The sequence below is a fragment of the Apteryx mantelli genome, chromosome 4 (genome assembly GCF_036417845.1).
Source record: "Apteryx mantelli isolate bAptMan1 chromosome 4, bAptMan1.hap1, whole genome shotgun sequence".
Classification (NCBI taxonomy): domain Eukaryota; kingdom Metazoa; phylum Chordata; class Aves; order Apterygiformes; family Apterygidae; genus Apteryx; species Apteryx mantelli.
This window is the reverse complement of record NC_089981.1, coordinates 31830570-31856115: the sequence shown is the minus strand read 5'-3', so window position 1 is coordinate 31856115 and position 25546 is coordinate 31830570. Positions and strand designations below refer to the sequence as shown.

Here is a 25546-nt window from a genome sequence, read left to right as displayed (position 1 = left end):
TCAATCAAAAAGTATAACTAATTATAATTTGTAACTCAGTACGAATTATCCTAACCATAAAGGACTGTATAATGCTAGTTATATTATCAGTGAGACCAACAGTTTTATAATCTTATATTTCCATTTGTAGCAGATGTTTTACGCATTTGAAAGAGAAGTTTCTTTTATCTTCCCTGGAGAACATTATGGATAAAATTAAGGGCTAGTTATTCTATATTTCTTGGGATGTCTACCATAAATAGGGTGATCTCAAGTATTCATTATGCTGAGGTCTCTGCACAGCATAAAGGAGCAGAATGTTTTTGAGTTTGGCTACAGAGACACACACCAGGTATTGGGGAGGTTCTAGCTGAGTGCGATTCCAGTCTCCTTAATAGGACTGATGCTGGATATGCAGCAACGGCATTATGACAATTCTTATCTTCAGAAAAGGGCTTTTAGGGCTGTTAGCAACCAAACACAGAAAACAGATCTCGCGCTGGTTCAAAATACAAGAAGCTCTGCACAGAACACTTCTCCTGTTATCAGTACTATTTCTTTAAGCTTTAACAATGTGTTTGGGACAATAAAAGACAAAAATCTAAACTAGCTGCTCCAAGAGTATTGGAGTTTGGTTTAATTCTATGACTGTCCTCTTTCTAGCAGCAGAGCATGCCACCAGAAAAGGCTCCTCTTTCTGCAGATGCCTCTAAAGCATCCATGGTAACAAAAGTCTAGCTCAATCTTCATCTTTTCCATGCTTTTTTTTTTTTTTTAATTAAAAAATGCTAATGGTAGATTGAATGAGTCAAAACAGAAGTTTTCTCTATCCTAGTCAAGGACTGTGATGAGATCATCTTATCTCGTGAAGAAAATGAGTATGGAACTGGAAAATAGGGACCAGAGATTAAGCTTAAGTGCTAAACAGGAAGGTAAGGGATTGAGCTATTTTTCTGTCTGATCTGTTTGTTCTCAGTTTCTGTTCCAAGAAGAAGAGGAGGTGAAATGGACCTTGGTGGGAATGGGTTCTGTTACTGGCATAGCTACTGAACCCACTCAGCCAGGAGTCCAGAAACCTCCAGGGGCAGCAGGGAAGAGTGCTACAGTCCAGGGCAGGGGCAGCCTTGTGCAGCTTGTGAGACTGGCACAAGGAGCAGAACAGGCAGCTAGGCCTTGGAAGGGACAGACATCGCTCACGTGCCAAGGGACCAAAGAGCATTGAGCAGATTTGCTGGCAGTCAGAAATTTGAGTTAACCAAATTGAAGCCTGGGGTTGAGGACCTACCTACAGGGACATAGTAGGCAGGAAAAGTTGTGCATATACCTTTTTTCTTTCTGTTATCCCTAGTCACTTTACACTTTCTCTTGTAAAATTATATTTCTAGTTTTATTATAGTGAAATTTGCCTTTTTTTGAATTTAAAAGTCTTTTGATCTTCTTTGGGGAGGTCACTGTAGAAAAAGGTACGGGCAGATCTGTCTAAAAGCTTTGGCTGTTTTGGGGTCCCATTATTACTTTTTTAAGAGGGTTCTTAGTTTGGCAAGCCTGCCTGAGAAAGTATAACTTGACACTGACACTAGGGATGTGGCTAAACAGGAAAGAGAAAGCTTTACCATCATGGCTTCATCTAATGAGGAAAAGCTGTCACCTCAGCTATTTCCTATACAGCAATATCACTGTTCCTGCCAGCTTCTCCTAAATGTAGAAGCTGTAACATTTTTATCTGCTCTCATTCTCAAGCTAATAGGTCTTGTTCATACCTATCTCATTCATTCTCTACCTATGTCTCCTGTTCTGTTGTTGTTATATTATAAAGAGTGATTTGGCTAGTCAAGATGATTTCTTTCATACAGCTGCCATGAGTCAGTGACTATAAAATAGCTAAAAGTGGTGCCCAAAATAGTATTGCACAGATACAGGTTTGCCAGAGTGATTTGATAATAATTGCTGTATCTGTCCTTCTGTGGCTGTAGTGAGACAAGTGAGACCCAGCACTGTGACAAAAACTGCACTTTCTTCCTTTGATGTATTTCTCTTTCTTCTTTTGTGTCTTTCTTGACATCTAGAATCTAGAAACCAGAACAGACTTTTATAGCAACAGCAGACCAGCAACAAGCTTCAGCCACCTCAACTTTTTTTCCTCCCCCAGACGGGGGAAGTGATTTTTCACCTTCAGCATCACCTAAAATACAATCTCAGGATTTACTACTACTTCCGAAGGCTCTGTACACTAAAAGAAGATGGAACAGAAATTTTGTCAAAATATTTTACATTCTCAATGTTTTGGCTGTTTTTCCTGCTTTTCTGTACCCCTCTCGTGAGGAAGATTTCCAGTGGTCATTGTTGCCATGGAACTAAGCAGGACAAGGTCTCTACTCAAATCTCAAAACTATGTTAATTGTTCATGGTTGTCTAGTGAAAGATTATTTCTTCTTACAAGTCAGGCTTCTTTACTCAGAATTAATGCAGTACTACTTCTCTTATTCCAAAGTGGATAGAGGCTCTTCAGGTCATTCCCCTTGTGTCAAGGCAAATGTGAGCTTCAGCTGTGCTGGAAGAGTCTTAGAATTAGCCCTGTCCTTCCACTTCCTAGTTAGCTGTTCAAATGAACAACCGCTTCACGCCCTGCCGAGCAGCTGATTGGCCTTGGAAGGAAGAAGCATCTGAAGCAGTACTAATGTTTCATTCAAAATCATGAGAGCACGGGGGGAGGGGAGGGGAATTAGGGACTTCAGAACCACAAATCTGTACTGCCTTTTATTTCAGCAGGCCCTTTTCTCTTGAGAAGCATCCCTGATTGTCTCCCACCTGGGTTTTCTCTCAGGATGGTCTTGCTGACTTGGTGAGGTATTTTTGCCAAGGATAAATTCATCCGTGTACAAAGAGGAGTTCTGTGCTCTCTCCCTTCCCTTTGCTTTTCTCTCTCCATTCTCCCTTCCCTTTTCCCAACCCTTTTAACAGTATCTAGTATGAGATACGCTGTATGGGAGATGGAGGAGCCAAGAAGCTCCATCCTCTGCTACCTTCCCTCCTCTTTTCACCACTGCTGCTCTTTTCACCACCTACTACACTAGGCACATAAAATCCCTTTTTATTCTATCAGTAAGCAAAACAGATCAGAAAGCTATAAAACTAGTGCCTTAAAATGCTGTATCAATGATACATCAGCAAACTAGATGTGATAAACCAATCAGTAAAGGAACGTAGCGAAATGCATGACAGCAAGAGTAGTCAGCTGCATCAGGGAAATACACAAGTTCATGGACTCCAACAGTATAAAATATTCAAAGCTGTAATAAACCAGTTTTTGCAATTCTTAATTCTTCTGTAGCTGTCCCAGCACTCTGAAGCATGGCTGCATTAAATTCACTGGAATACCTGCCATGCATAATATAACTGATGTTAGAAGAAACATCACCTCAAAGTCTGTATCCACATAAGATCTTGGATTCGTTGTAAATAATATATACATTCCAGGGTTATTAATATGGGAATGTTGCCACTAACTAAAGCTGGTTTTCTTAGAATAGGACTAGAAAAATGTTACGTACAGAAGTATTGCATAACTAGCAATATGGACTAACAAGGAAAGACCCTATTTTTACAGTGTTTCAAGCAGTATTGTTCCCAGTAAGTGACAGCAAATAGAAAAATAGGCACTAAGCCATTAAGTATTTCTGAGAGAAATATTAATATAGTTGACTTTAAGAAACCTAAATGCTGCTTACCCTTTTACCTATTAGTCTTTGAAAAAAGCTTTAAAAAAGTATTTCCTGACTCAGCAAATGAATTAATGGAAGGATACTGACATGTTTGTTTAAGATAATGGAAAGACTTAGCCAAAGCTGTTTTGAATCAGGACTGCGAACATACAAAGAGATGACTGGCTGCAAATGCTTGTGAATCAAATATTACTCTACATTGTGTTAACACAAACTAGTTTGATTCATTGATGTTGTTTAGAGATAGTAGTATGTTGACTGGATAGGATACTAATTGGGTACTGAGAAAACTAAGGGTTTTTCTTCTTAACTATGCAGGTGACTTGGTGTGTGACCTGCAAGAAGTCTCTCTATGCTGCTTTTATTCTACCATTCATGTTGCCTTTTCTGTACTGATGTGCAGTCAAAATTCCAGCTAATCCTTTGTACGTAATCCATGGAGAGAATGGGGCATGTCTGAAATGTGACGACAGTAAAGCACTGAGCAGAAAACAGCCTAGCAAGCAAGCCATGAGAAAACACTAGGCCCAAGGACTTGGTCTGAAAGTCATTTTCCTGAATACGGCTCTGTATTTTAATAGTGATCAGACAACAAGAGTCCGTGCTTTGCTGGGGCGTCTCAGCACTTTCCTCTTATAAATAATAAACAATAATTTTTTTTTCCTTTGTAGGTTAGCAAATAATAATGTGCCTGTGTTATTAGCAAGGAAGCAATAATTGAGATGCAGAGATTTGATGGAATATATATTCAAATGGGAATAAATAAAAGCATAAACAGGATTTCAAACACTCTATTTCTATGCTGGGCTTAATCTCAATGTTTAGATATGGAATTTATTCTTGATATCTCTTTGTAAGCTTATGTTTGCAGACCTAAATCCCACCCCAGTCTCTAGCCTGTTTCTCACTGTGCAACAGTAGTAACAGGTTAACTTTTAGCTATCTTTTGGATAACTCAGCATTTTGCAGTTTACTACCCCTTTTTCAGCATAAGGGTTTCAAACATTAACTCTCATGGTCTGGTTAGTTTTGCAAATGCACATCTTAGCATGAAACCATTTGAAACCAAAACTGAAAGGACTACTATAATGGTAATCTCTTTCACATTATTGTAGCAGGAATATGCAATAAAAAATGTCTTTCATTGTGGGAGAGGTCTTTTAATGTGCCTCCCTCCACCATGATTAAACAGTGGATTTTTACTGTCTCAATTTATTTGTTTTTAAGCATATATATTTATTAATTTCATTAGCAAACCTCAACATGCATTTTTTTTCCATTTTTAAATAACTTCTAAAGTGAATCATCCACCCCTTATATGAAAGTCCTCTACAGAAATTGTTTAATAGTTATGCAGCTCACTTTCTATGGAGCAACCTGCTAATAGCCTGATTTTTAGAAGTCTGGAAATTTGGAACATGCAGCTCTTTAGGGTTTTTTTGTTTTAAGTTAATTGGGTTTAATGATATAATTGTGTCTTTTTTTTAATTAAAGTGAATATAATCTTATACTTACATGAGAAACATTTTCTTTTTTCAAATTGCACTTTTTAGTCATTCAAGAGAATATACCCTTTCCTTATATTCATCTGATTTTATCTAATTTGGGGGTAAATTTTAATCCTGCTGTAACTGATTTCAAAAGCTGCTAAAACAGAGCCACCATATTTGACCTCATGATTTCTGTACTATTTTCTTTAACGCAGAATAATCTTTGAGAGTAAAATTTTCAAAGAAATGCACATGAGTGAATCTACTCACACCCCACTGACATTGTGTGGTAATTTGATACTTAAGTCCTTCAAGTATTTTTGCAAATCCCAGCCTTATAGTAGTTACAGAAAATAAGAAGTGACTACTTCTGTTGAAATTCCTTGTCCAAGTATTATAATGATCCATTCTGAAAAATCATGCATCTTTCTCATTTATTCCCTTTGTCTTACTTGAACAATAAATGTATGCTATAACAAGAGATTCACAAATTCTTCCATAAAAATATAAGAATGTGGTCCCTTTTTTCCCTCAATGCTGTGCACTGTCAGCAGATTTAGAAATTTATAGTGTGAAAGGTAATCTTGGCTAACTTACTGAGGCATATGTAGCTTGTTAAATGTCAACCCAAGGGTCGAAATAGTGTTAATTTAAAGGAAATATGATCAGAGACACTTCAGAGACACTTCCTGAAGGAGGGATCTATGCAAGTACCTGATTCTAAAGAGAAAGCTTAAAATAATGTTCATGTAATGTAGCTTTATGTGTATTTTTTTCCTAATAAAATCAAACCATAGGATATGTTGTTGATGTACCAAGTGTTCAAAAAACTTATTCTAAAACCATACTGCTGAATTAGCTGAAAAATTAGCAAACCCCATCATCAGCATTGGAGTTAGCAAGGTCTCTCCTGAGAAGAAACCACCATTCCTACTGTATTTTTTTCTAGGCAAGAATAAAAAATGTAGAGACCAGAAAATGGAAGAACAGCAGTTAGAAACTTATCATCAGTTTATACCATTATGTTTGATATATTTTTTTTCCTCCTTAGAAGTAGCAGAAGTCTTGGAGTTCTTCAAAAAACCAAGGAATTCCTCAGACCTAAGAGTGATCCAGCAGAGCAATTCTTTGGGGAGGAGAAAAGATACAAAAGCTGTGGCTCAGTGTTTCCACACAGTGTGTAGGGTTTTTTGCTTGTTTTTTTAGTATCCTACTGCTGTGGTATTATGGTTTCTGAGAACAAAGAACTCCTGCCAACATTTTCTTCTTTATGCACTATTTGTAATTCTGCACGCATGCACAATTCATAATTGTAAGGGAGTTATGGAGAGCAGTTGTTCTCCTGCTGCCCTTCTGGAGCCCCTTTGGAATAGGCTTGAAGAACAACCATGAGTTGAGAAGAACGCTGCAAAGTTGACAGCCCCTTGGCTGCATCCCATTTGTTTATGTACACCCCCATGGAGATACTGGTGTATAACATGGAGAGCTGATCAGGTCCAGCTGGTCACTGGAGAAAGCGATTACAATTGAACTAGTTCTTAAAAAAAGCTATGCTGCATACCATGATTATAATTTCTCTCCCTGGTAAGGTTATTTATCTTCTTTTTCTTATTTATTGCTTGACTGAACCTAATACATTTTAAATTATGTTTTAGAAGAAGTAAGATACTCTGCAACTGGTGGTATTTCACTGCAGAATAACCCCTGAAGTGATTTGTAATCCCCTGATACTGACATCATCTAATAGTGAACCAAATTGAATACTATGCTCAGTGCTATGACCACTACTTCATATTCAGCTTCATCCTCTTTTGGTTAGTATTGCCTAGTAATTAATTATTATTCAGAATTTATGCTGTCAGTGGCATCCAGAGGCTGGTCTAAACAGGCTTGAGCCCCCTGGCAACAGCAGTATATATACACGCAGATTTGTAGTTCTCTCACAAAAAATGTGTGGTGTAGACTGTCTGTTAAAACACTTGTTTGTTAGTATGTCTTCTCTAATAGCTAAGCACAACAAGATAGTACATGCTGGACATCAGTCAAAGACACTCAGTGACATGTAGCTTACTAATTACTAATAATGTTTACAGGATTTGGAAAGTCTTAATTGATTCTGGCATTGAAAGTGCAATCTGTTAAATTGCTTGTCTCCTTTGTTTCTTCTTAGGCCTAATGGAGAATCTCATTTGCAATTAACTGTAATTGCGATACTGTATATATTCTAAAGCATACAATACATTACTATTTTGCTGCTGGGAGCTCAAAATTGGAGAGAGTTAATTGCTTACAAGAATATTCAGAATAAGGGGATCTTTGAGTTTTTTTTCAGAATAGAAAAATACTAAAATTTTGACATAGCTCATATACCAAACTTGCAGTCCTGCACTACTTATCCTACTTATTTCCGTAATTCATGCATAAAGACAGTACAGGTAAATCTACATTACCAGCTAGTGTGGCACAAAAGACAGAAGGACAGGAGTATGGGTAGCTGCACGCAATTATGATTATAGGACTGTATGTCCACGTTGTGCCTTCACCAGCAGTGAAGTTTGTGCCAGTTGCCAGTTCCTGGCATGCATCAGGCCAGCCTGGAGTGCAAACTGCAGGAGGACTCTACACTGCAGTGCAGCCAGGAGGTAAACTACCTCAGATATATCAGTGGTGCACTCAGGTGAGCCCAGCCAGACTCCAAGTATAGATGCAAAGCAAATTTGCACCAAAAGAATCCTTCCCTCCCCCTTCCCCTGCCTCCCAATGCTAACTCACTAATATAGATGCCTCATATGTTATTTGGGAAGTACTGAAATAAATTACGTTTATGTTATCTGTAAGAAGGGACAATTTTTTTTGCATAAGGAATTATACAGTAAATCTGAAAAGCAATACATTTCCTCCACATATTCTAGAAGAAAAGGAGGAAAAAGCACTAAATTGCTCACCAGGTTCATCTGCTGCCAGTGTTAGCCTGACAATTTTTTCAGTTTAAACAGCCAACGCTCCAAAGCTCACATGGTGTGTCTAGAAACCTCAATAAAAGAGAGGGCTTTGCCAAGAAGCAATCTAGGACAGCAAAGAAAGCACAGCAGAAAAAGGACAGGAATCTGCAAAATCTTCCTTTACAGGAATGGGGAGCCACATTGTCTTCTGTTAGTGCCTAAGATTTGGATGTTAGAAAACGGGTCTGTTTTTCAAGTTTGGGCTGACAGCACGGTTTAGTGGGTTGATCAAGCAACAGTTAATCATAAATGTTTGCTTGCTCTTCTTTGTAAAGCAGAAAGGATACTCTGCAGTTCCTCATATTAAAGAACTAGCTGTTCTAATTTTTCTGGAGAGAATAATTTCAGGAGATAAGATACAGATCTAGTCAAAGTAACTTAATGAAAATGCAAATCCAGTAAAATGAGTGTAGATTCTACATGCTGCAAGCACAAGGTACAAAATTTCTCCAAGAGACTGGATATGACAAATAATGACAATAAAGATGCATCTAAAATATTAGAAATATCTCCTATCAGAATACAGAATGTAAACAGAGACTGGTATTTGTTTTACCTTCTGCAAGTGAAAAAAAGACAAGCCTAAGTAAGTATATAATGGATTGATGTCCAGCACATTCAAGCTGTTTTGGAGCTTGATTTTAATTCAGTTGATTATTTTGATATTCTACATCCACTTAATTATCAGATTACTGTTCTTACATAATATGTAAAATGGTGCTTTGATAATAAAAGATTAATGCAGAGTTTGCTTTAGAATAGAGCATAACAAGATTGAAACCTGCAAAATTCCATGTTAGAAGAGGCTATTACTTTTTATAGCAATTACATATACATATATATATCCCAAGAGGATGATATTATTGTATGGAACATTACTGCAAATCTTTACTGTAGAAAACATATATGATTTTAGAGAAATGCTATTGCTTAGGCCTTCTACTAACAGCATGACTACATTTATTTATGTGACTTAAATTTTCACTGTGATCTGCCAATTTTTTTTTTTTTTACAACTTCATAATTTATGCTTAGCAATCCCTTTAAGCTGCAGTGTATGATGACATGACTTCTCAGTTGTCTGTGCCACCTTCTCTTCCAAAGTCTGCTCATTATATCAGTTCGTACTTCGAATGTGGTGGCAATATGCCTACTGTCTAACAGAAAGTAGGTGCATTTGGACTCATTATTAAAGAGATGACAGCCTTCTCAGAACTCAATTATTTAATTAACCCATTTATAACTAGATGATTTGAAAAAACTGTATCATATGTTCAGTGATCATAATCCTGCTTGTGTGCTAAACAACCTTTTCTTATATACCATCAAAGCTCTAGAGAGAACATCATTTATTGAGCTTATGTCAGTGGCCACTTTCTATGAATTTAATATTTACTTAGCTTCAGAATCTTAGCTTTCTGCTCATACTGATATATGTAAGTCTTAGACTTGGGAAGTACATGTGTGAGTATATGCATGGGAGAGAAGGGGTGGAGTGAGGGAGAATGAGAGAAGGAAAAGGAGAAACCTTTGAACTTACAAACAGAATGTAAACTGATATGGTGCCATATGCCTGAGTCTGCAGTGTTTGAAAAAAGAAGTATACAAACTCTTCTTGTTCGTTATCACTAAAGGTCTAAATCAAAACCTTCAGGACACTTTGAAAATATGAACTGTTTATTTTTTTAATTGCTGATTTTTATTAGATGCATCAAACTAACACACTTTTTCTCAGTGGTAAATACTTGAAAATATGGTTCAACAGGCCGTCACTGCTGTAGATGACTTTTTGAATAAAATATAAAAATTTCTGATCCTTCCCAGTAACCTTACAGTCTCTGGTGCTCACAAGTGGATGTTTCCTTATTCATGTAAAAAGGCTCTCAGTGTTTCTTAAATATCCAAGATAAAAACATTTCCTGCCCTTCTTAGGTGCTAAATGCACTGGGAGGCCCCTTGCAGCTTTTGAAACCTTCAGACACGTGCAAAAATAGTGTATTTAGATAAGTTACTATCAGCATTAAAAACTTGATACACTGAAGCATTTGTATCTTGACCTTTATGTCAAGATGAATGAAAAACAAACTTACTTCTGACTGAGCAATCCTTTGTGAAAGATTGTGTTTGTTATGAAGGTGTGACAGCAAAAAAGCCTGTTTTTCCATAAAAAGCTGAAATATCTTAATCTTGACAATTCCCAGAATTTCTAGTTTTAATGAATTAGTTATTGAAACTATTCTTTAGTATTTATATTTTATCCTAATCTGATCCCAGCTGATCATGGTGAACTAGCAGCATGATTGTCTCTATAGTACAGAGCTATGGGTATTGTTGACAGGAACGTAATACAGGGATTGGCAAAGTTAGAAGTTAATCGTACATGAGGTTATTTCTAGCTCCTATCTTTGTCCCTTGTCTGTCTCCGTCTGAAGATTTGTTTCCCCTATGAATCCAACAAGTTCTCAGAAAAGTCTGACCTTTCACAGTAACTCATTTGTTTAGCTTGCCCCTTTTGCCTTGTTGTATGGACACATTTCTACAGTTATAACTCTGCCCAATTTTACTCAAGGAATGTAAGGGTATGTTAATTTTTTTTTTTCCAGCAGCCACTGACAACAGTTCACATCACCTCTGTGAACTCAGATTGACATTTAGAATTTAGGGAGTAGTGATCCCATGGTTATTTCATTGATAGGGCAGTAAATGAACTGGGATCTGAGATGGGGGGATGACATCTGACACTACTACACTGTGTTTAATATTTGCTTTGTTAGTCACAAATACAGCATGTGTGCAGTACCTAAGAACAATACAGCTTTCCTCTCCATGAAACTAGTTAAATGCAAGAAGAAAAACCCCTTAAGCTGTCTAGTTTCAATTTTACATTCAAAAGTAAGTACAACATGAAATTATATATTTCATGTGAAAACTTCAGAGAGTTGTTTCTAGTAATTCCTTTTTTACAGATTTCTTTTAATATAAGGAATGTCCTGCATGACTCTACAATTACATCCAGGGAAGCAGGAATCCAGATATGCTCAATTCTTACCCAAAGCATACATTATTCAGTATATGCTTTGCCAAAGAAGCAAGTTGAGGTTATCCTTTATATTTGGATTTGCCCAAATTAGGAAGGCCTCCAAGAGCATCACACTCTTAAAATAATCACTTTGCTTCCTAAGAATGATAGAGCAGAAGAGCAGTCTGAATGTTAAGTTTTTCTCAGTTCTGCTTCCATGCTTTGGGTTTTTTTTGGCCTTTACAGTTAGATCTTAGATTTCTCTTCAACTTCTCCATTTGCCTCCCTTGGTTTCTCTGTTTTCATATATGTTCTGCAATTTTCTCTTAGAAAATCTGCTCTTTAGAGAAAAGACCTACAGGATTTTCAGAATTACCCACTACTAACAGTCTGTAGAAGCCTTGAACTTATTTCTTTTGCTCTCTGGAGATGAAGAAGTGTGGGGATAGGAAAGAGGTATTTGCTGTAAATCTGTTCTTGTATTCTGAGGACATGGAAGGGACCTTGGAAAGAAACGTTTTCCCACAGGTTTTTAATTTTTACTCAGCCCTCAAAAAATATTTTCCCCACATAAATAAAAATAAAAATAATCTTGATCTTTAATATGAGCAGATAACCTAGTTCATTATAGTTTCTTAAAACTCAGTGAATAAGGCAACATGTTTAAGCCACCTGACCTTCCTTTTTACAGAGAGAGCGCAATGTGGAGCATTTGAAAAGGGCAATTCTGCTGGTCTCCTCAAAGAACCATAAGTATTTGAGATGGAAAGAAACTGTGGCACTGGATAGCTGTCCTCTCGTGGATGCAGGCTGGGCCCAACAGTAAATTGCTGAGTCCTTATCTTGCCTAGCTGTAAATGTCTCAGTCAGTAAGACTTCTATCATATCCTAATACATGACTGCCAGGTAGTATTTTTTCTAACCAGTATTCATATTGCCCCTCTAACAAACCCTACCTAGCACCCCTAAAAGCACCTCTGTGTTCTTAGTCTGACTGATTATTTTAGACTCAGTTTTGTGTAAGAGATTGTATAAAAGCTGCACCACTTAGAGTAGCCCCAAGAGACTCTCCTAAAAGAGAGTAATTTATATATGCCTATGCCAGTTGTGAACTACATGCTTCATTGTGGGGTTTTAACTTTGCAAACTTTGTCAGTGACTACAGTATTTGAAAATAAAGCTCAATCTATTGTCTACTTGCTTCAGGAAAGAAGTAAACAAAGAGGAGCGAGGACATACAGAGACCTAGGCCTAAGAGGCAAATAGCTGACTGCAACTGTTGCAGTCTGAGGGAGTCTTTAGCCATTCTGTCCTTTCACTGTCTTCAAATAGTTTCTGTTATGTAAAAACTGTCTTATCACATTTTGAAAATAGGGAACTGTGTCCCAAACTTCTGGGACATTTGGAGCTGTGCTCCACAATGAGTGATCACTTTCAGAAGCTTTCAGGAAGATTGCAATACAAGATTAAGATGCAGAAGAATCTCTCCAGGGAATAGGCAGGTTCTAGCTCCCAGCCAACTCTGGCTTTAGGGAAGTACCACATACAGAATTGCATGCCAAGACTTCAAACAGTTAGACTCGGCTTTAAAATATTAAACTTTTTATGCTCTCTATTTCAAAATGAGGATGTCTGTGGAGGGTCATGACAGGGTTAAGTTGGAAGGAACTGTTACCAGCTCGGACAAGGAGTCTCAACAGGAGCCTCAGATAAACATATCCAAGGACACCGGTGCAGCTGGGAATGATACATCCTGAGAAAGTACAGATAAACCAGCAGAAGGCAGTGGGAACCAAGGTTAAGAACAAGACAGCTTTTCTCCAACTAGGAAGCAAGTAGCAAAGTACAAGGCATGATCGCTGCGTGCGTGATCGGTGTAATGATTGGCTACCTGTGACATAATCTGCATGATGACTGGCTTAGCAAAGTGTATCTGTAAAACCACTGAAGCAGCTAACTTTTTAGTATAAATATGCTCAGAAACAAACAATAAAGGTCTCAAGATGCATCACTTCTTGAGTCCGTGCCTTCATTCGCTACAGATGTCAGAAAGGACTGGTAGAAATGGTCTATATGATTGTAAATTTGCAGATGAGGATGTGAAACAGGCCATTTTGAAGATATGACCTTTTATTTTCACTCTATCGATGGCCTCCTTTATTGGTGCATAAAAGCACTTTGCAAAGGCTGTGCTCGTAAAATTGAACTGTATACATATGCAAATGAACTGACTGGATGCTTCAACTTGTTTTAAAACTGCATGTTTGTTTTTTAATATTGGGACTCATCTTTAATGGAAAAAATTCCCTATTCTCAACATACCGTAATCCCGTCCAGATATTCTGACATGGTGGAATTTGGAAGCACAGTCATGCTGCAGCCATGATCAAGAAGCTACAGTTAAGAAATTTTGACTTGGATTTATATCAACATAGTATTTTGAAATCTGTCTCACTTCCCAGGGACCTTAGGACTCTTAGCTTGACATCATGGTTGCACTAGGAATGAGATCAATGTAAGAACCTATGACACAGGGGACTTCCTTGTGTTCATGAGATTTCTCCCTTGCAGAGCACCAAGAGCTCATATCAATGCAGAGTACAAACATTAGTTAGTCACTAATGGAACTGGTCAAATGCTAAAAGGGAGCACAGATGATCATCAAAAAACATGGTGAAATATGCACACTAAATCGACATATTATAGTGCTACTGAAAAAAACCTGTTCCTTCTGAACTGCTCAGCACTTAGCACTATTCCCTACTGTTCCCAAAATCCATGCCTAACTGTAAACTGCTCAGCCTTGCTTATAGTGTTTGCCAGCACTCTGATTCAGGTTGCAGTTTAGCCCAATGTCAAATATTGAGCTAGAGAATACAGTGCACTAATTCTTGTGAAAGCAGAGTGAACTGAGAAGCACCTGTCTTTTTAAGGAACGCTTTCTGTGCTGCACATCTCTGATTAAAGGTTGTACCTGCCTCCATTGCCAGACTTGTTTACCAGTAAATATTCCAAAAATATCAGGAACGACCATTCTACTTTCTCCGAAATTGCCTTTTGTGCATGAGAGGAATTTCCTTAATTAATTTCAGCTCTGAAACTCTTTGCTATAATTCCAGGCAGCTGGTGTGCTGTACCCACTGTTAATGAGCTTTCTCTTCATACAACTGGGAGAAGGACAGAATGGGCCATGCTGGTTAAAATTGTTTAAAATTGGTTTTCAGCATGCAAAGTAAGTTGGGCAGCTCCTGTGTGAAATTGATTGTAGTGTCATTCCTCCCCTCTGCAGAAGTTTTATCTGTCTGGCTAGTGAGAATGAGACTCACTGCAGGGCCAGAAGCTATTGAGTTTTTCACTTTTTAAAAATACTCTTTTTTCAAATTGACTGAGGCTGTTCCATCTGAATTGTCATACTTAAATAACTGTACTAGTAGAAGCTGTATTTTTCAGCCTTATGGCATCCTTTGAAAATTTAAGCTAGCTGTTAGCTAGAGAGATGCATCCTGACATTTTGAACCTACAAGCAATGTGGAAAAATTGCTTTGATAAGGTGGTGTTTGTAATTTGAGGCAGTAAAAGTTCTTACTAATTGTGTTTAAGGCATGATCTATTGTGTAATCCACAGAGAAACTTATTTCAAAAATGCTATAACCATAAAAACAGCTGTTTCATTGAGTCATTTTCCCAAGGTGCAAAATAGAGAAAAGCATCTCCAAGTTATAGTTTATTTGTGTTGATGTGATTATGGAGTTGGATAATGTTAGGGATGTGAGGAAAAACAACAGAAAACTCATCTTCACACTCCTTTTATACCAGAAATTTGGAAACAGACCAAAGAGTCTTTGGGTTAAAAAAACAACGAAATCTCAATTTTGAACAGACATCTGTACCCAAAGTAAATGCTGAACAGCAAGACATGTACAGATAGTAAAAAATCATTTTCAAAGATAAGAATGAGTGTAAGATTAGAAAGAGTGGAATTAAACTAATGAAACAAGATACTTCATTCAATAGAAATGATTCAAGATTGAATATCTAAAAAGATTCCCTGACAGGTGTGTGTGCATATGTGCACTTGTTCATGGTTGTATAAGTATAATACAATCTCTGGAAGAGAAGAGGATAAGATATGGTAAAGGAGGTTGAAAAAACTGTACTAGATGAAAGGAAAATAAAGAAAAAGCAAAACATGCTGTAGACAATGCTCTTTTGTCAGTAGGAAGTTGAGTGAAGAAGTGGACAGCCCATTTCATATTTAGGATGACCCTTCATCTCTCCCAGCTTTTGGAGGGAAAAGAATATAAGCTAAGTTCTGTGTGCCTCAAGATCAGCCTTATATTGAATTCCAAATAAGGTTAAATTTTTCTGCAGGGAGGGGAAGAATAGAATATTTAATGTTTCCATTACATGACTGTTGTAGGTACCAAAATTTAATTCTTGTAGATCTGCAGTCTGGAGAAGTTTACTTCCCATATTGTATACCACTTTGGAGATGGAGAGTTCCAAACAAGGAGCACTAAAGATCTGACACACCTGTGTTTTTCTTCTTTGCAGATATCTCAATAAGCTTGCTCTCCTTAGTTGTCACAGCCTGTGGTCTTGCTCTGTTTGGTGTCTCTTTGTTCGTGTCCTGGAAGCTTTGCTGGATCCCTTGGCGAGAGCGTGGGCTGCTGTTTGGGAACAAAGACAACAAACAAGAATCACTGAACTATACAGATACAGACACCAATGACCATGAGTACAGTGAGGATTATCTGGGTCAGCCTACAGCATATCCAGAGTCCTCCATGAAGATTAGCCACACTTCCCCTGATATTCCACTGGATGCTCAGGCAGCAATGAAAGAGAACTGTGTGCACAATGTGCGAATGCATCGTCAGATCACAGAACCAACCTCTTCTGCTCGGTCAGTAGCTCTAATTTCTCTCTAATATTAATAAATACAGATGCAGCCAAGTATCACCTTGATTATCCAGTATACTAATCTACTGCAAATGTATAATTTACTTGCAACATTCTTTAAAAAAAAAAATTACCCAGAGTAATTTGTACTTTAAGATGCACAAACATCTTACATTAAAAGAACTGGATCACAGTGGTATTCTGTTGTTCTGTCAAGTACTGTCTCATTTGTATCTCTCAGAAGCTGGACAAGATAGAATGCTGTGTGTCCCTTAAAGCACCAGAACAGCCTAGATTTAGATTGTAAAGCATGTTCATTTGCACTTAATACTGATGCTGAGCAGTCAGTAATATCTCCTCCAAGATTTTTAAAGCAGTCAAAGAAGAAAAGTAGGACAAGCTAATGAAACACTTGCAAGAGTTAGAAATGGGATTAAAAGCAATAGATTTTAGACACAGTCATGACTGTGGGGGAAAAAGTGACTGAACAAGAGTTGATGAAGGCTCCAAGGGAACTGGAGAACCAGTACAGGAGGGAACAGGAAAGACGGAGTGTGAGAGTGTGGGGAGTGGCAGGTGATAAAAGGATTATGCTTCATACACTGAGAAAAAGAATCAGCATGTGAAGAGCCAGTTAGTGGATTTCTGAGTCAAAGCAGATGCACTTCAGCTGGAGAAAGTACAACACTAGTCCAGTTGTTCTTTACTAGCCCTCTTTCCGGCCATCTGGGGGAGCAAATTTAGCCAAGACTTTTACCTTCAGGCAGGCATACTTGAACATGGGTAAAGTGACAGCAGCTAGCAGCCAGGAATTAGTTCAGTAATTATTAGTAGTCCAAAACATATGTATTAGAAAGAATTTGAGAAGTCCACAAAACAGCATGAATGCTATGCAGCAAAAAGTTCTAAGTGTCTTTCTTCCTTAGATTAGTGTAAGAATGGCCAGGGCTCAGTTTGTTGTAGGAATAGTGAGGAGGTTTAAGCCCTAATTATGGATACCCAAGCCTGATCAGTGACACAGTATTATGCACCCTACCTCTTGCAAGGTTGAATTCCAACTCATGACTAATACTCCAGAAGCAGAGTACAGGGCTGGTACTGCTCTGTTTTCAAACTGCTGGGAAATAAGTATGTCATAAGATCAACAACCGAAGATTCACACCCAGCATCTAATATCAAGAGCTCTCATATGTACCTTTGATATTGCAAAAGTACTGAGTCAGATACAGGCTTTCTCTGCCACAACAGGGCAGCAGTTCTGATACTTCAGTTAATCAAGTGATAAATGCACAGTATCATCACAGCATATCATCTCACAAGAAACAGCAGCAATCCCAATCTGTAAAAGAATTTGCCTCAGTATCTTTTCTTCTCTATTCTTGAGGGCATGAACCATGTCTTCACTCCTGTAAATCTCAGCAGTTCTTTCTTCTGGCAAGTGTTCCTGGTCTGGCCCTCTCCAACAGATGTTACACTGACTCTCTCTTCACAAGGGTACAACTCTTGTCCAGGTCCCCATGCTTTACTATTTGCTGAGATGGGCTCTGTTCTTTGCCCTGCTCTTTTATTGCCCCATACTTTTGTCCAGGTCTTCTCCAAAAGACACTTTCACTGAGAAGGAGGGGCCCATCTTCCTTGTACTGCACCTGCTTTTTGCTTACCTTTTGCCTTTGCTCCTTTCTTGCATAAACGGGTGGACAGCTGCAGTTTTCCTTTGTGGTGACAGAGCCTCTGCTACAATTCTTGTTAAGATTTCAACAAGGAAGGACTGCCTCCAGTGTCCTCCTTTTTATTCCTCCCTAGGATATTCTGCACCTCCCACTACTACAAGAACCTTAAGGGTTAAGTGATATAAATCTTTTTTTGACATGATAATACTTTGTCATGGAAATGCCTAATGTGTAACTATATAATTATGTATTTATTATGCAGCAAGAGAGAAAAATTAGGATAGTTTTCAAGAGGCTGTTCCTGTTTTAAGCACACATAAACACACATTTATAAGAAATGAATGAGTGATGATAGCAGAGGAACTATTGCTGATTACATTCAACATAAATAGTTTTGGACTAATCCTGTACTAACATCTTCCAGGAGCTCTTTTTATGTTCATCCACAGTCCATGGTACTCCAATACATTGAATGGTTGCAGAATATGAATAGGACAAAGAAGTAAAATCCAATTCATACAAGATTAGGATTTTACCTCATCCAACTTTCACATCCCACTACCCCTACAGGAATTGCAAATTTGATTTCTGCTATCATCTCATGAAGTGGAAATTTCAGTCACAATAACTGAGTGACTCCAGATAATAAATCTCACTGAACCAAAGCTAAAAGCAACTTTCTCTCCTAGGAGTAATGAAACTAAAGGAGCTTTCAGCCTAAGTACTACAGAGCTTAGTACATCAGCTAGCAGTTATGAGAGAGAAAAAATAAAACAACTGATGCAGTGGTCAACAAACCATTTCAGATCAGAACAGCTCACTTGTAAACAAAGTAGTAGTAGTACCAAAAACAGGTAATTAAAACACAGAGGTGTCAGGAAGCATTCTTCTTTGTCCATCTTTATCTTAAAACCAGAAATCAGCAAGCTCAGCTGGCATAATAGGCCAGATCCAGCTGCCATTTACATAATGTAACTCATTTCATAGGCATTAATCCAAAGGATTCAGTTGAAAATGGTAACAGATAAGAACTGTTACACTAGTTATACATGCCAATAAGGCAGATCCTTTAGGTTTGCAGTTGCCATGAATTTGAATTTGTTACAATTTTCAGACAGGTTTGGAGAGTGCATACCACTAGCTTGAGATGTAGGAACAGAAAATTATGCCATATTAGTAGGCTAGTGCTGAAGGTGAGCTCTCGCAATTGTTAGATATTGTGTTTTATCACTTTATGCAAGTAAAATCTGACCCTGTGGTATTATATAAACCAAAAATATGTCAGATGAAGACAGGCTCTTAAGTGTGTGTGCACTGATATCATACAACAAAATCAATTTAAATTCTTTCATTTTCACTTAAGGCATAATTCAATCCGAAGACAGCTCAACCTCTCCAACCCTGACTTCAACATCCAGCAGGTTCAGAAACAGGAGCAACTGACAGGGATTGGCCGCATTAAGCCAGAGCTGTATAAACAAAGATCGGTGGACACAGATGACGGCCAGAGAAATAATAGCAAGGCATGTGGAAAACTGAACTTTATTCTGAAATACGATTGTGATTTAGAGCAGCTGATAGTGAAGATCCACAAGGCTATCAACCTGCCAGCAAAGGACTTCTCTGGAACTTCAGATCCGTATGTGAAGATATACCTGCTTCCTGATAGGAAAACAAAACACCAGACTAAAGTGCACAGAAAGACCCTAAATCCAGTATTTGATGACGTTTTTTTATTTACTGTCCCATACAATGACCTGAACACACGGAAACTCCATTTCTCTGTATATGACTTTGACAGATTCTCCAGGCATGACTTGATTGGCCAAGTGATAGTGGATAATTTTTTAGATTTGGCAGATTTTCCCAGGGAATGTAATATTTGGAAGGATATTGAATATGTCACCAATGTAAGTATTATAATTTTTCTTTGTGAGATTTTTTGTTTCTGATTATAATTCCTTTCTTTTATCTGCTTATAAATAGAATTCTCTGGTAGATTTATGAAGAAGGATATACTGTTCTCTCTCTTTCTCAAGATTTGACCTTAATCCAAGGAATTCGTCACTACGTTTGACGTTGTCCTTATTTCAAGGTCACTTCTCAATGTTCTTTGTCAGTATTTGTCTGGAACATGCTGTGTACCCATGGCACGTACCATTTTACACTACAGTGGAACTTCAGCAGCAGCATTTGCAGTTCTCTTCTTTGAGGGTAACAGGTGGGGGGACATGGACACTCAGTGTCAGAGATGGATGAAGCTGACTTTCTATGAAAAGTTCTCGCTCTTCAATCACAAATTAGAAGCAAGAATCTAAAAGAGCAGATCGTAGTCATTCCCTGAGTGAAAACCTGGCTTTGTGCAGCATTAAGTGTCCCAGATTCAACTTTTCAGTTTTACAAGCAAGTGCAAGTTGAATGTTCATGCACACTGGAGTAGACTTTGGTATCTACCATTCCTTTCTTCAGCACTGGGCAAAAGACTGGATCTGATATATTTTTTAATCACTTCCCCTTTCAAACTTCAAAAGCAGCATGACATACAGTTTTAAGTTTGTGTTCAGATTTTCTAAAATCTCTGAAATTAAAAATATCAGGACTGAAATATGGGCCACTTAACAACTTGCTAAATTATTAATTCCTGTCAATATTAACTCCTGTGTGAATTGGAACCCTGTTTATCCAAACACGACACATGACCTGGAATCTAGACTTGTCACTGGGTTTTCAGCTAACAGAGACTTTTTCAAAGCAAATGACTCACAGTAGGAGAGACAGTCTAATTTTGACTAATGTGAGTTTTGAGAAAAAAGTATCAGATAAATGAAATTATGTAGTACTCAGCTTTCTAATTAACATTTCCAAAATTCCAAAGGTTAGAACTAACTCAGTAAAACTATGACAATCCCTCCAAGCATCATTTAAGAAATGAAACCAAGTTTCAGCACATTCAAGTTAGCTTTCTTGTCTGTGTAGTTTAGATATCTTACAGACTGACCACAGAAGCTGAATCCTACTGGCTACTCAGTGAAGCTGTTTGTTAAAACAAATACTCCTCTGGCTGCATTCCAAAGCAGGCCATTAAGTGATATTAGTGAATCTCTGACATAAAATTTAGCAAAGTTTTGAGCACCATGAGGCACTTTATGGTTGCAAACCGAAACTATAACTGTAGCAGCTTTTCAATCATTTTTTCTTTGAATGTCTTCTTGTTTCAAATAATAATTCCAAAACAGAAAAATGCTAGGCAAACTTACCAAAGCTGCATCATTAGATGTAATCCTGCATCATTAGATGTAGATCACTGGAGAGTACAGCACAGGAGGGATAAACCAAGGCAACACAGTAGTCCACACAACCACACGGGACAATTTTGTCATATTTCTGCTTTTCTGAAGAAGAGTGCATTCATTTTAATTGTTTGTGTATCTTATTACACTGTATAGCCAGAGATCCCACAAGCCTTTTATTTTACATTACTCTCCATTTTATTGTGTTCTAATCCAATTTGACATAGTAATATAAAAGAATGCATCAAATCCTCTGCCCAACAAATATGCCTGAAATAAGTCAGCTCCACTACAAATAATGCCATTAAATTCACCTAATACACCATGTGGTTTCTTCTGTTTAATAACACTAAAAGTTTTTTTATCCAAAATGAAGTTTTGATACATTGTAACATCTACTGCCATCCCAGTGTTTGAGATTATTTCATAACATAGCAGTAATGTAAACATGCATGGCAGCATAAAAAGTTTCTACGTGCTCCAAAGCAATCTGCCTCCAAACACATATATCCAATATCAAAATGATTGTACTTCTAATCTCAGTTTTTCTGAGCACAAAATCTCTCTCCTGTAACACTGGCATTTTTTCCAACCAGAAAAAGGCAGCAGTGGAGTGTTTAATGGAACAAATAATTAAGTGGAGATGAACATGAAAGGAACTAGATCAGCTTTTTGTATATCTAGCAGGCAGATTACACTGATTTCTGGCTCATCAAGAAAAAAGGAGATGCTCTCTCTTTTCTGGTTAGGTTTAAAGGGTTGGTATGTTTTGTTTAGTCAGGGTTTTGGGGTTTGTTTGGGGTTTGGTTTTTTTTGGTAAAGTTCATAGACTGTGGTGGCATGTTTCAAAGAGAAAAGAGTTGCTCATATTTCCCTGGTTACCATCTTCAAACTCAAATGTGATCAGGCAAAATACATGGCTTTGTTGCAAAAAAAAAAAAAAAAAAAAAGTAACTAGGAAGGACAGGAGACTATCACATAGTCCATTTTAGGAGAACCTTCTCTTTCAGAAGATGCTAAATATCCATGTGCATAACCTGCTGGGCATCCAGAAAGAAAAATTTTTCACAAAAATTGTTTGTTAAACATGACCAGGCAGCTACAGGGCAAAGAAAAGGATGGATTCCTGTGAACTAGAAATCTAGTTCTAGTTCATAATGGCTTGTTTGGATTCTCAAAATGCTTGGCCATTGTCACTTTCCAGGCAGGTGATCTTCTTTCTAGAAAAGAATATTTAAAAGTCACTGCACTTAGAGCAGGGGAATAATGGAAGGAAGAAAGAAAGAACGCTGGAAATGTCCATTCTTAGTTGGGCCAGCACTTTCCAAAATGACAGCTCATTTTAGGAGCCAAATTTGTGACTCCTGTCTTATATAGCTTTTGATGCTGATGGTATCTTTTCAGCTTGCAAAGTCAGTTACACTTGAAGTCTAGGCATCAGTGAAAACTGATGTTGGCTATGAAATGGTTCTTTATCTAAATGCCTAAACTGATCAAAATACATGCTTTTAAAAACCTCTTATTCATAACACCACATTGACATTTTTCTGTCCTCTCAGCCCAGGTTGAACATCCCAGAGTAATCTGTCTTCATAACTCTTTCTATAACATTCTCCTCTGATAGGATATTTACAACAAGACTTAGCATTGATTATGAACCTAATGTTCTGTTAATCATAGTTACCATATTGATTGCTATCATTTATCCTTATCTTGTGATTCACTTGAGGCTTTTTGCTGTATCCACCTCCTGTGAAGGTGTGAAGTGAAACAAAACTCTGGTAAAGTTGAAGGCCTTTGCTCAGATTAAAACAATGGTTTATTCTTTATGTATAAACAATAGAAATACTAGAAAGGATTCAAAAGGTTACTCTGCTTTTGAGTGTTTGAATATTTTGAAGTGCTTTGCTGTTGTTGATAAGCCTTGAAGGGTGTTGCATCTACCCTTCAAATAAATTTAAAAAAATCAGAGTACAAAAGGAGGGTGGAAATAGAGGAGAAAAATATTTCAGAAAGAAAGAGAGAAAGAGATTACAGAAGAAGACTTAACCCTGAGCAATAGATACAGAATTTGAAAAGCAATATGTCACAGACTTTAGAGAATGTGGATGGTTCACTGAGAATCCAAAAGAGACCTATGGGGAGTTCAAAGCTATAAAGAAACAAGAACTGTATGTCAAGTTGTTTACTCTGACATTCATAAAGAGCCAGCATATGGTAAACGATGCAAAGCTAAAAAATGAATTGCATCAGTTTTTTAAAATCTTCAAACTTCAGACATACCAGTAGCAGGCAAAAAAGAAAACAATGGTGTCTGATACAATGCTGAATTCCTTATGCATAGAAGTGGTAAACAAAACCACAGTTTAAAAGAAGAATGAAATTAAGTTGTACATTGATATACAAGCTAGTGGTTTGACAAGAAGAGAGTTAAAAAGTAGGATGGTTATAAGTATTTGAAATTATACATTCTAGAAATACTGATTGCTCACTGCTCTTATTGTCAAATTTGCCTGAGGAAGAAAGATATGAGGAGATGTATTTTTAGGCATATATGTTGTATACCTGAGATGCAATTGGAATCATACCACCACCAGAAGGAAGTTTCAAGTTCCCTGTTTCAGAGATGTTAATGCCAACCACAGTATGTGTAAAAGAGGCAAAGACAGAGATTAAACATTTCAGTCAGTTGTTATGGAAAGCATAATAAAAGTGTAAAATTTTGAAACCTCAGCAAGCCTGCCAGACTTTCTGCAGTTCAAAACTCTATTCTGTCCTCAAACGGAAAAAAACTTCTCTAAAGGTATTACATCACTCATGACCACTCCTGCTAACAGGCTGTGAAGAATTCAATGTGTGCCAAATGCACATGTGTAGGTGCATGACATGAGGCTTAGTGCACTCTCAAAGCTCTGAGTAAAATAAACTTTCTTTTCTGAAAGAAGTCAATAATGTCCCTAATTCATGGACAGTGGAGCAGACCCAGACAAAGGGAAGGTGACTTGTTCAAGACACTGCACTACTTAGTAGCAGAGATGAGACTGGATCCAGAAGCTGCAGACTCCTGGCACCAGCCTTAAACCATATCTTCCTCTACAATTTACAGATACTGCCGCTGGCAGTAAGTCAACCAAGTCCACCTACTTTGATTTTTAAAATGAGTAGCTCGCCATGATGTTTTAGCCAATACTTCTAAATTTCCTGTTTTGGCAAGTTGCTGGGTTTAAAAAAGTGATAGGGTTGAGCAGGAGATCTCAGAAAAAGATTTAAATTGTTTAGAATAGTTAAATGAAGTTTTTTGAGTCAACAGTTTGAGAAGGAACAGAAACAAATGAAATCTCTGGCTCTAGGTATGACTCCAAATCCAAACTGTTGATGTTAAGTGCCATGTCTACTTTTTAGGACTGTAGCAGTAAATGGGAAACATTAGTTGACTTTTTCCAATACTGAAGACAAATCCAGAATTAAACTGACATTCTGTTTATTTAAAACCTGGTAGGCCTTGGCATCAGGGAGGCAATCAGTTGTTGATATGGACTGGTACCTATTTAATTGATTTGCAAATGCAAGTCTGTCTGAAAGAGACAGATTTGCAAACCAACATATCTTGTCCACTTGAAAGCATGCCAGAAGCTTAAGGAACAGCAATTTCATGGCTAAACAAATTAGGTCAGTAAACACAAAAGGTAAGATTCATCTCACATTTTAGATATATTAAAAAAACACAACCAAAACTAAGTAGTACTCAAAAAATATAGAAAGCATAATTACATTCAAGTGGCTGATTTCTGGATATTCATCTTCTCTTAAGCCCTGAAGGTCACTGTTTGTTTCTTTTTTTTTTTTTCTGATTATACTTACTTAATCAATTTCACAGAAAAATTAAAAGTCCCTGTATAATGAATCATTTCACAGCCAAAAAATGCTGAAAAGTCTTTAATCCTGCAGATTTCTATAGACCACCACAGTAAGGATGCAAAAGAAATTAATTAGCCTTCAGCATCAACACAGCAGTTACAGTAGTCATCATACATCAGATAACTGCTTTAGTCAGTGTTTTTCCTATAGTTTCCACATTTTATAATAACCACATATTTAAACAGGCTAATTTTCAAAACTGGATTGCACCTTTTGTCTTTCTGTGTTTTATTTTTTATCTGATGACTTTGCTAATCATCTTGTAGAAGATTTATCAGAAATAACATAGATTTAAATGATTAGGAAACAGCACTCAGCATGGCTAAAGTAAGGACAGATACAGTTATAATTACCTTATACAGTCATGAAGAAAGCTATAAACCCATTTACAGTGCAGTAGCTTATAAGGACCTCCTAACTGCTGCAGTAAATAAAAGTGGACTTGTATACATGCCTAAATGACTTGCTGGACTGAAGCCTAAACTGTTATATGGGATAGAGATGAAGTATTGGCATGTGTTTTCAGAAAACTTAAGGACAGCGGATGTCTGATT

At 37.4% G+C, this 25546-nt stretch overlaps 1 protein-coding gene across 6 annotated transcripts in view; it reads left to right on the top strand.

Annotated features, from left to right (window-relative positions):
• SYT9 (synaptotagmin 9) overlaps positions 1-25546 on the top strand; it is a 68610-nt gene that overhangs the window by 11800 nt on the left and 31264 nt on the right. For 5 of the 6 annotated variants that reach the window (XM_067296170.1, XM_067296166.1, XM_067296171.1 and 2 more), the window contains exons 2-3: positions 15767-16118; positions 19148-19694. In XM_067296170.1, coding sequence (XP_067152271.1) covers positions 15767-16118; positions 19148-19694 — 899 coding nt within the window. Of the gene's footprint in view, positions 1-6242; positions 6776-15766; positions 16119-19147; positions 19695-25546 lie in introns of all 6 variants that reach the window. The other variant, XM_067296169.1, reaches the window with a different exon arrangement.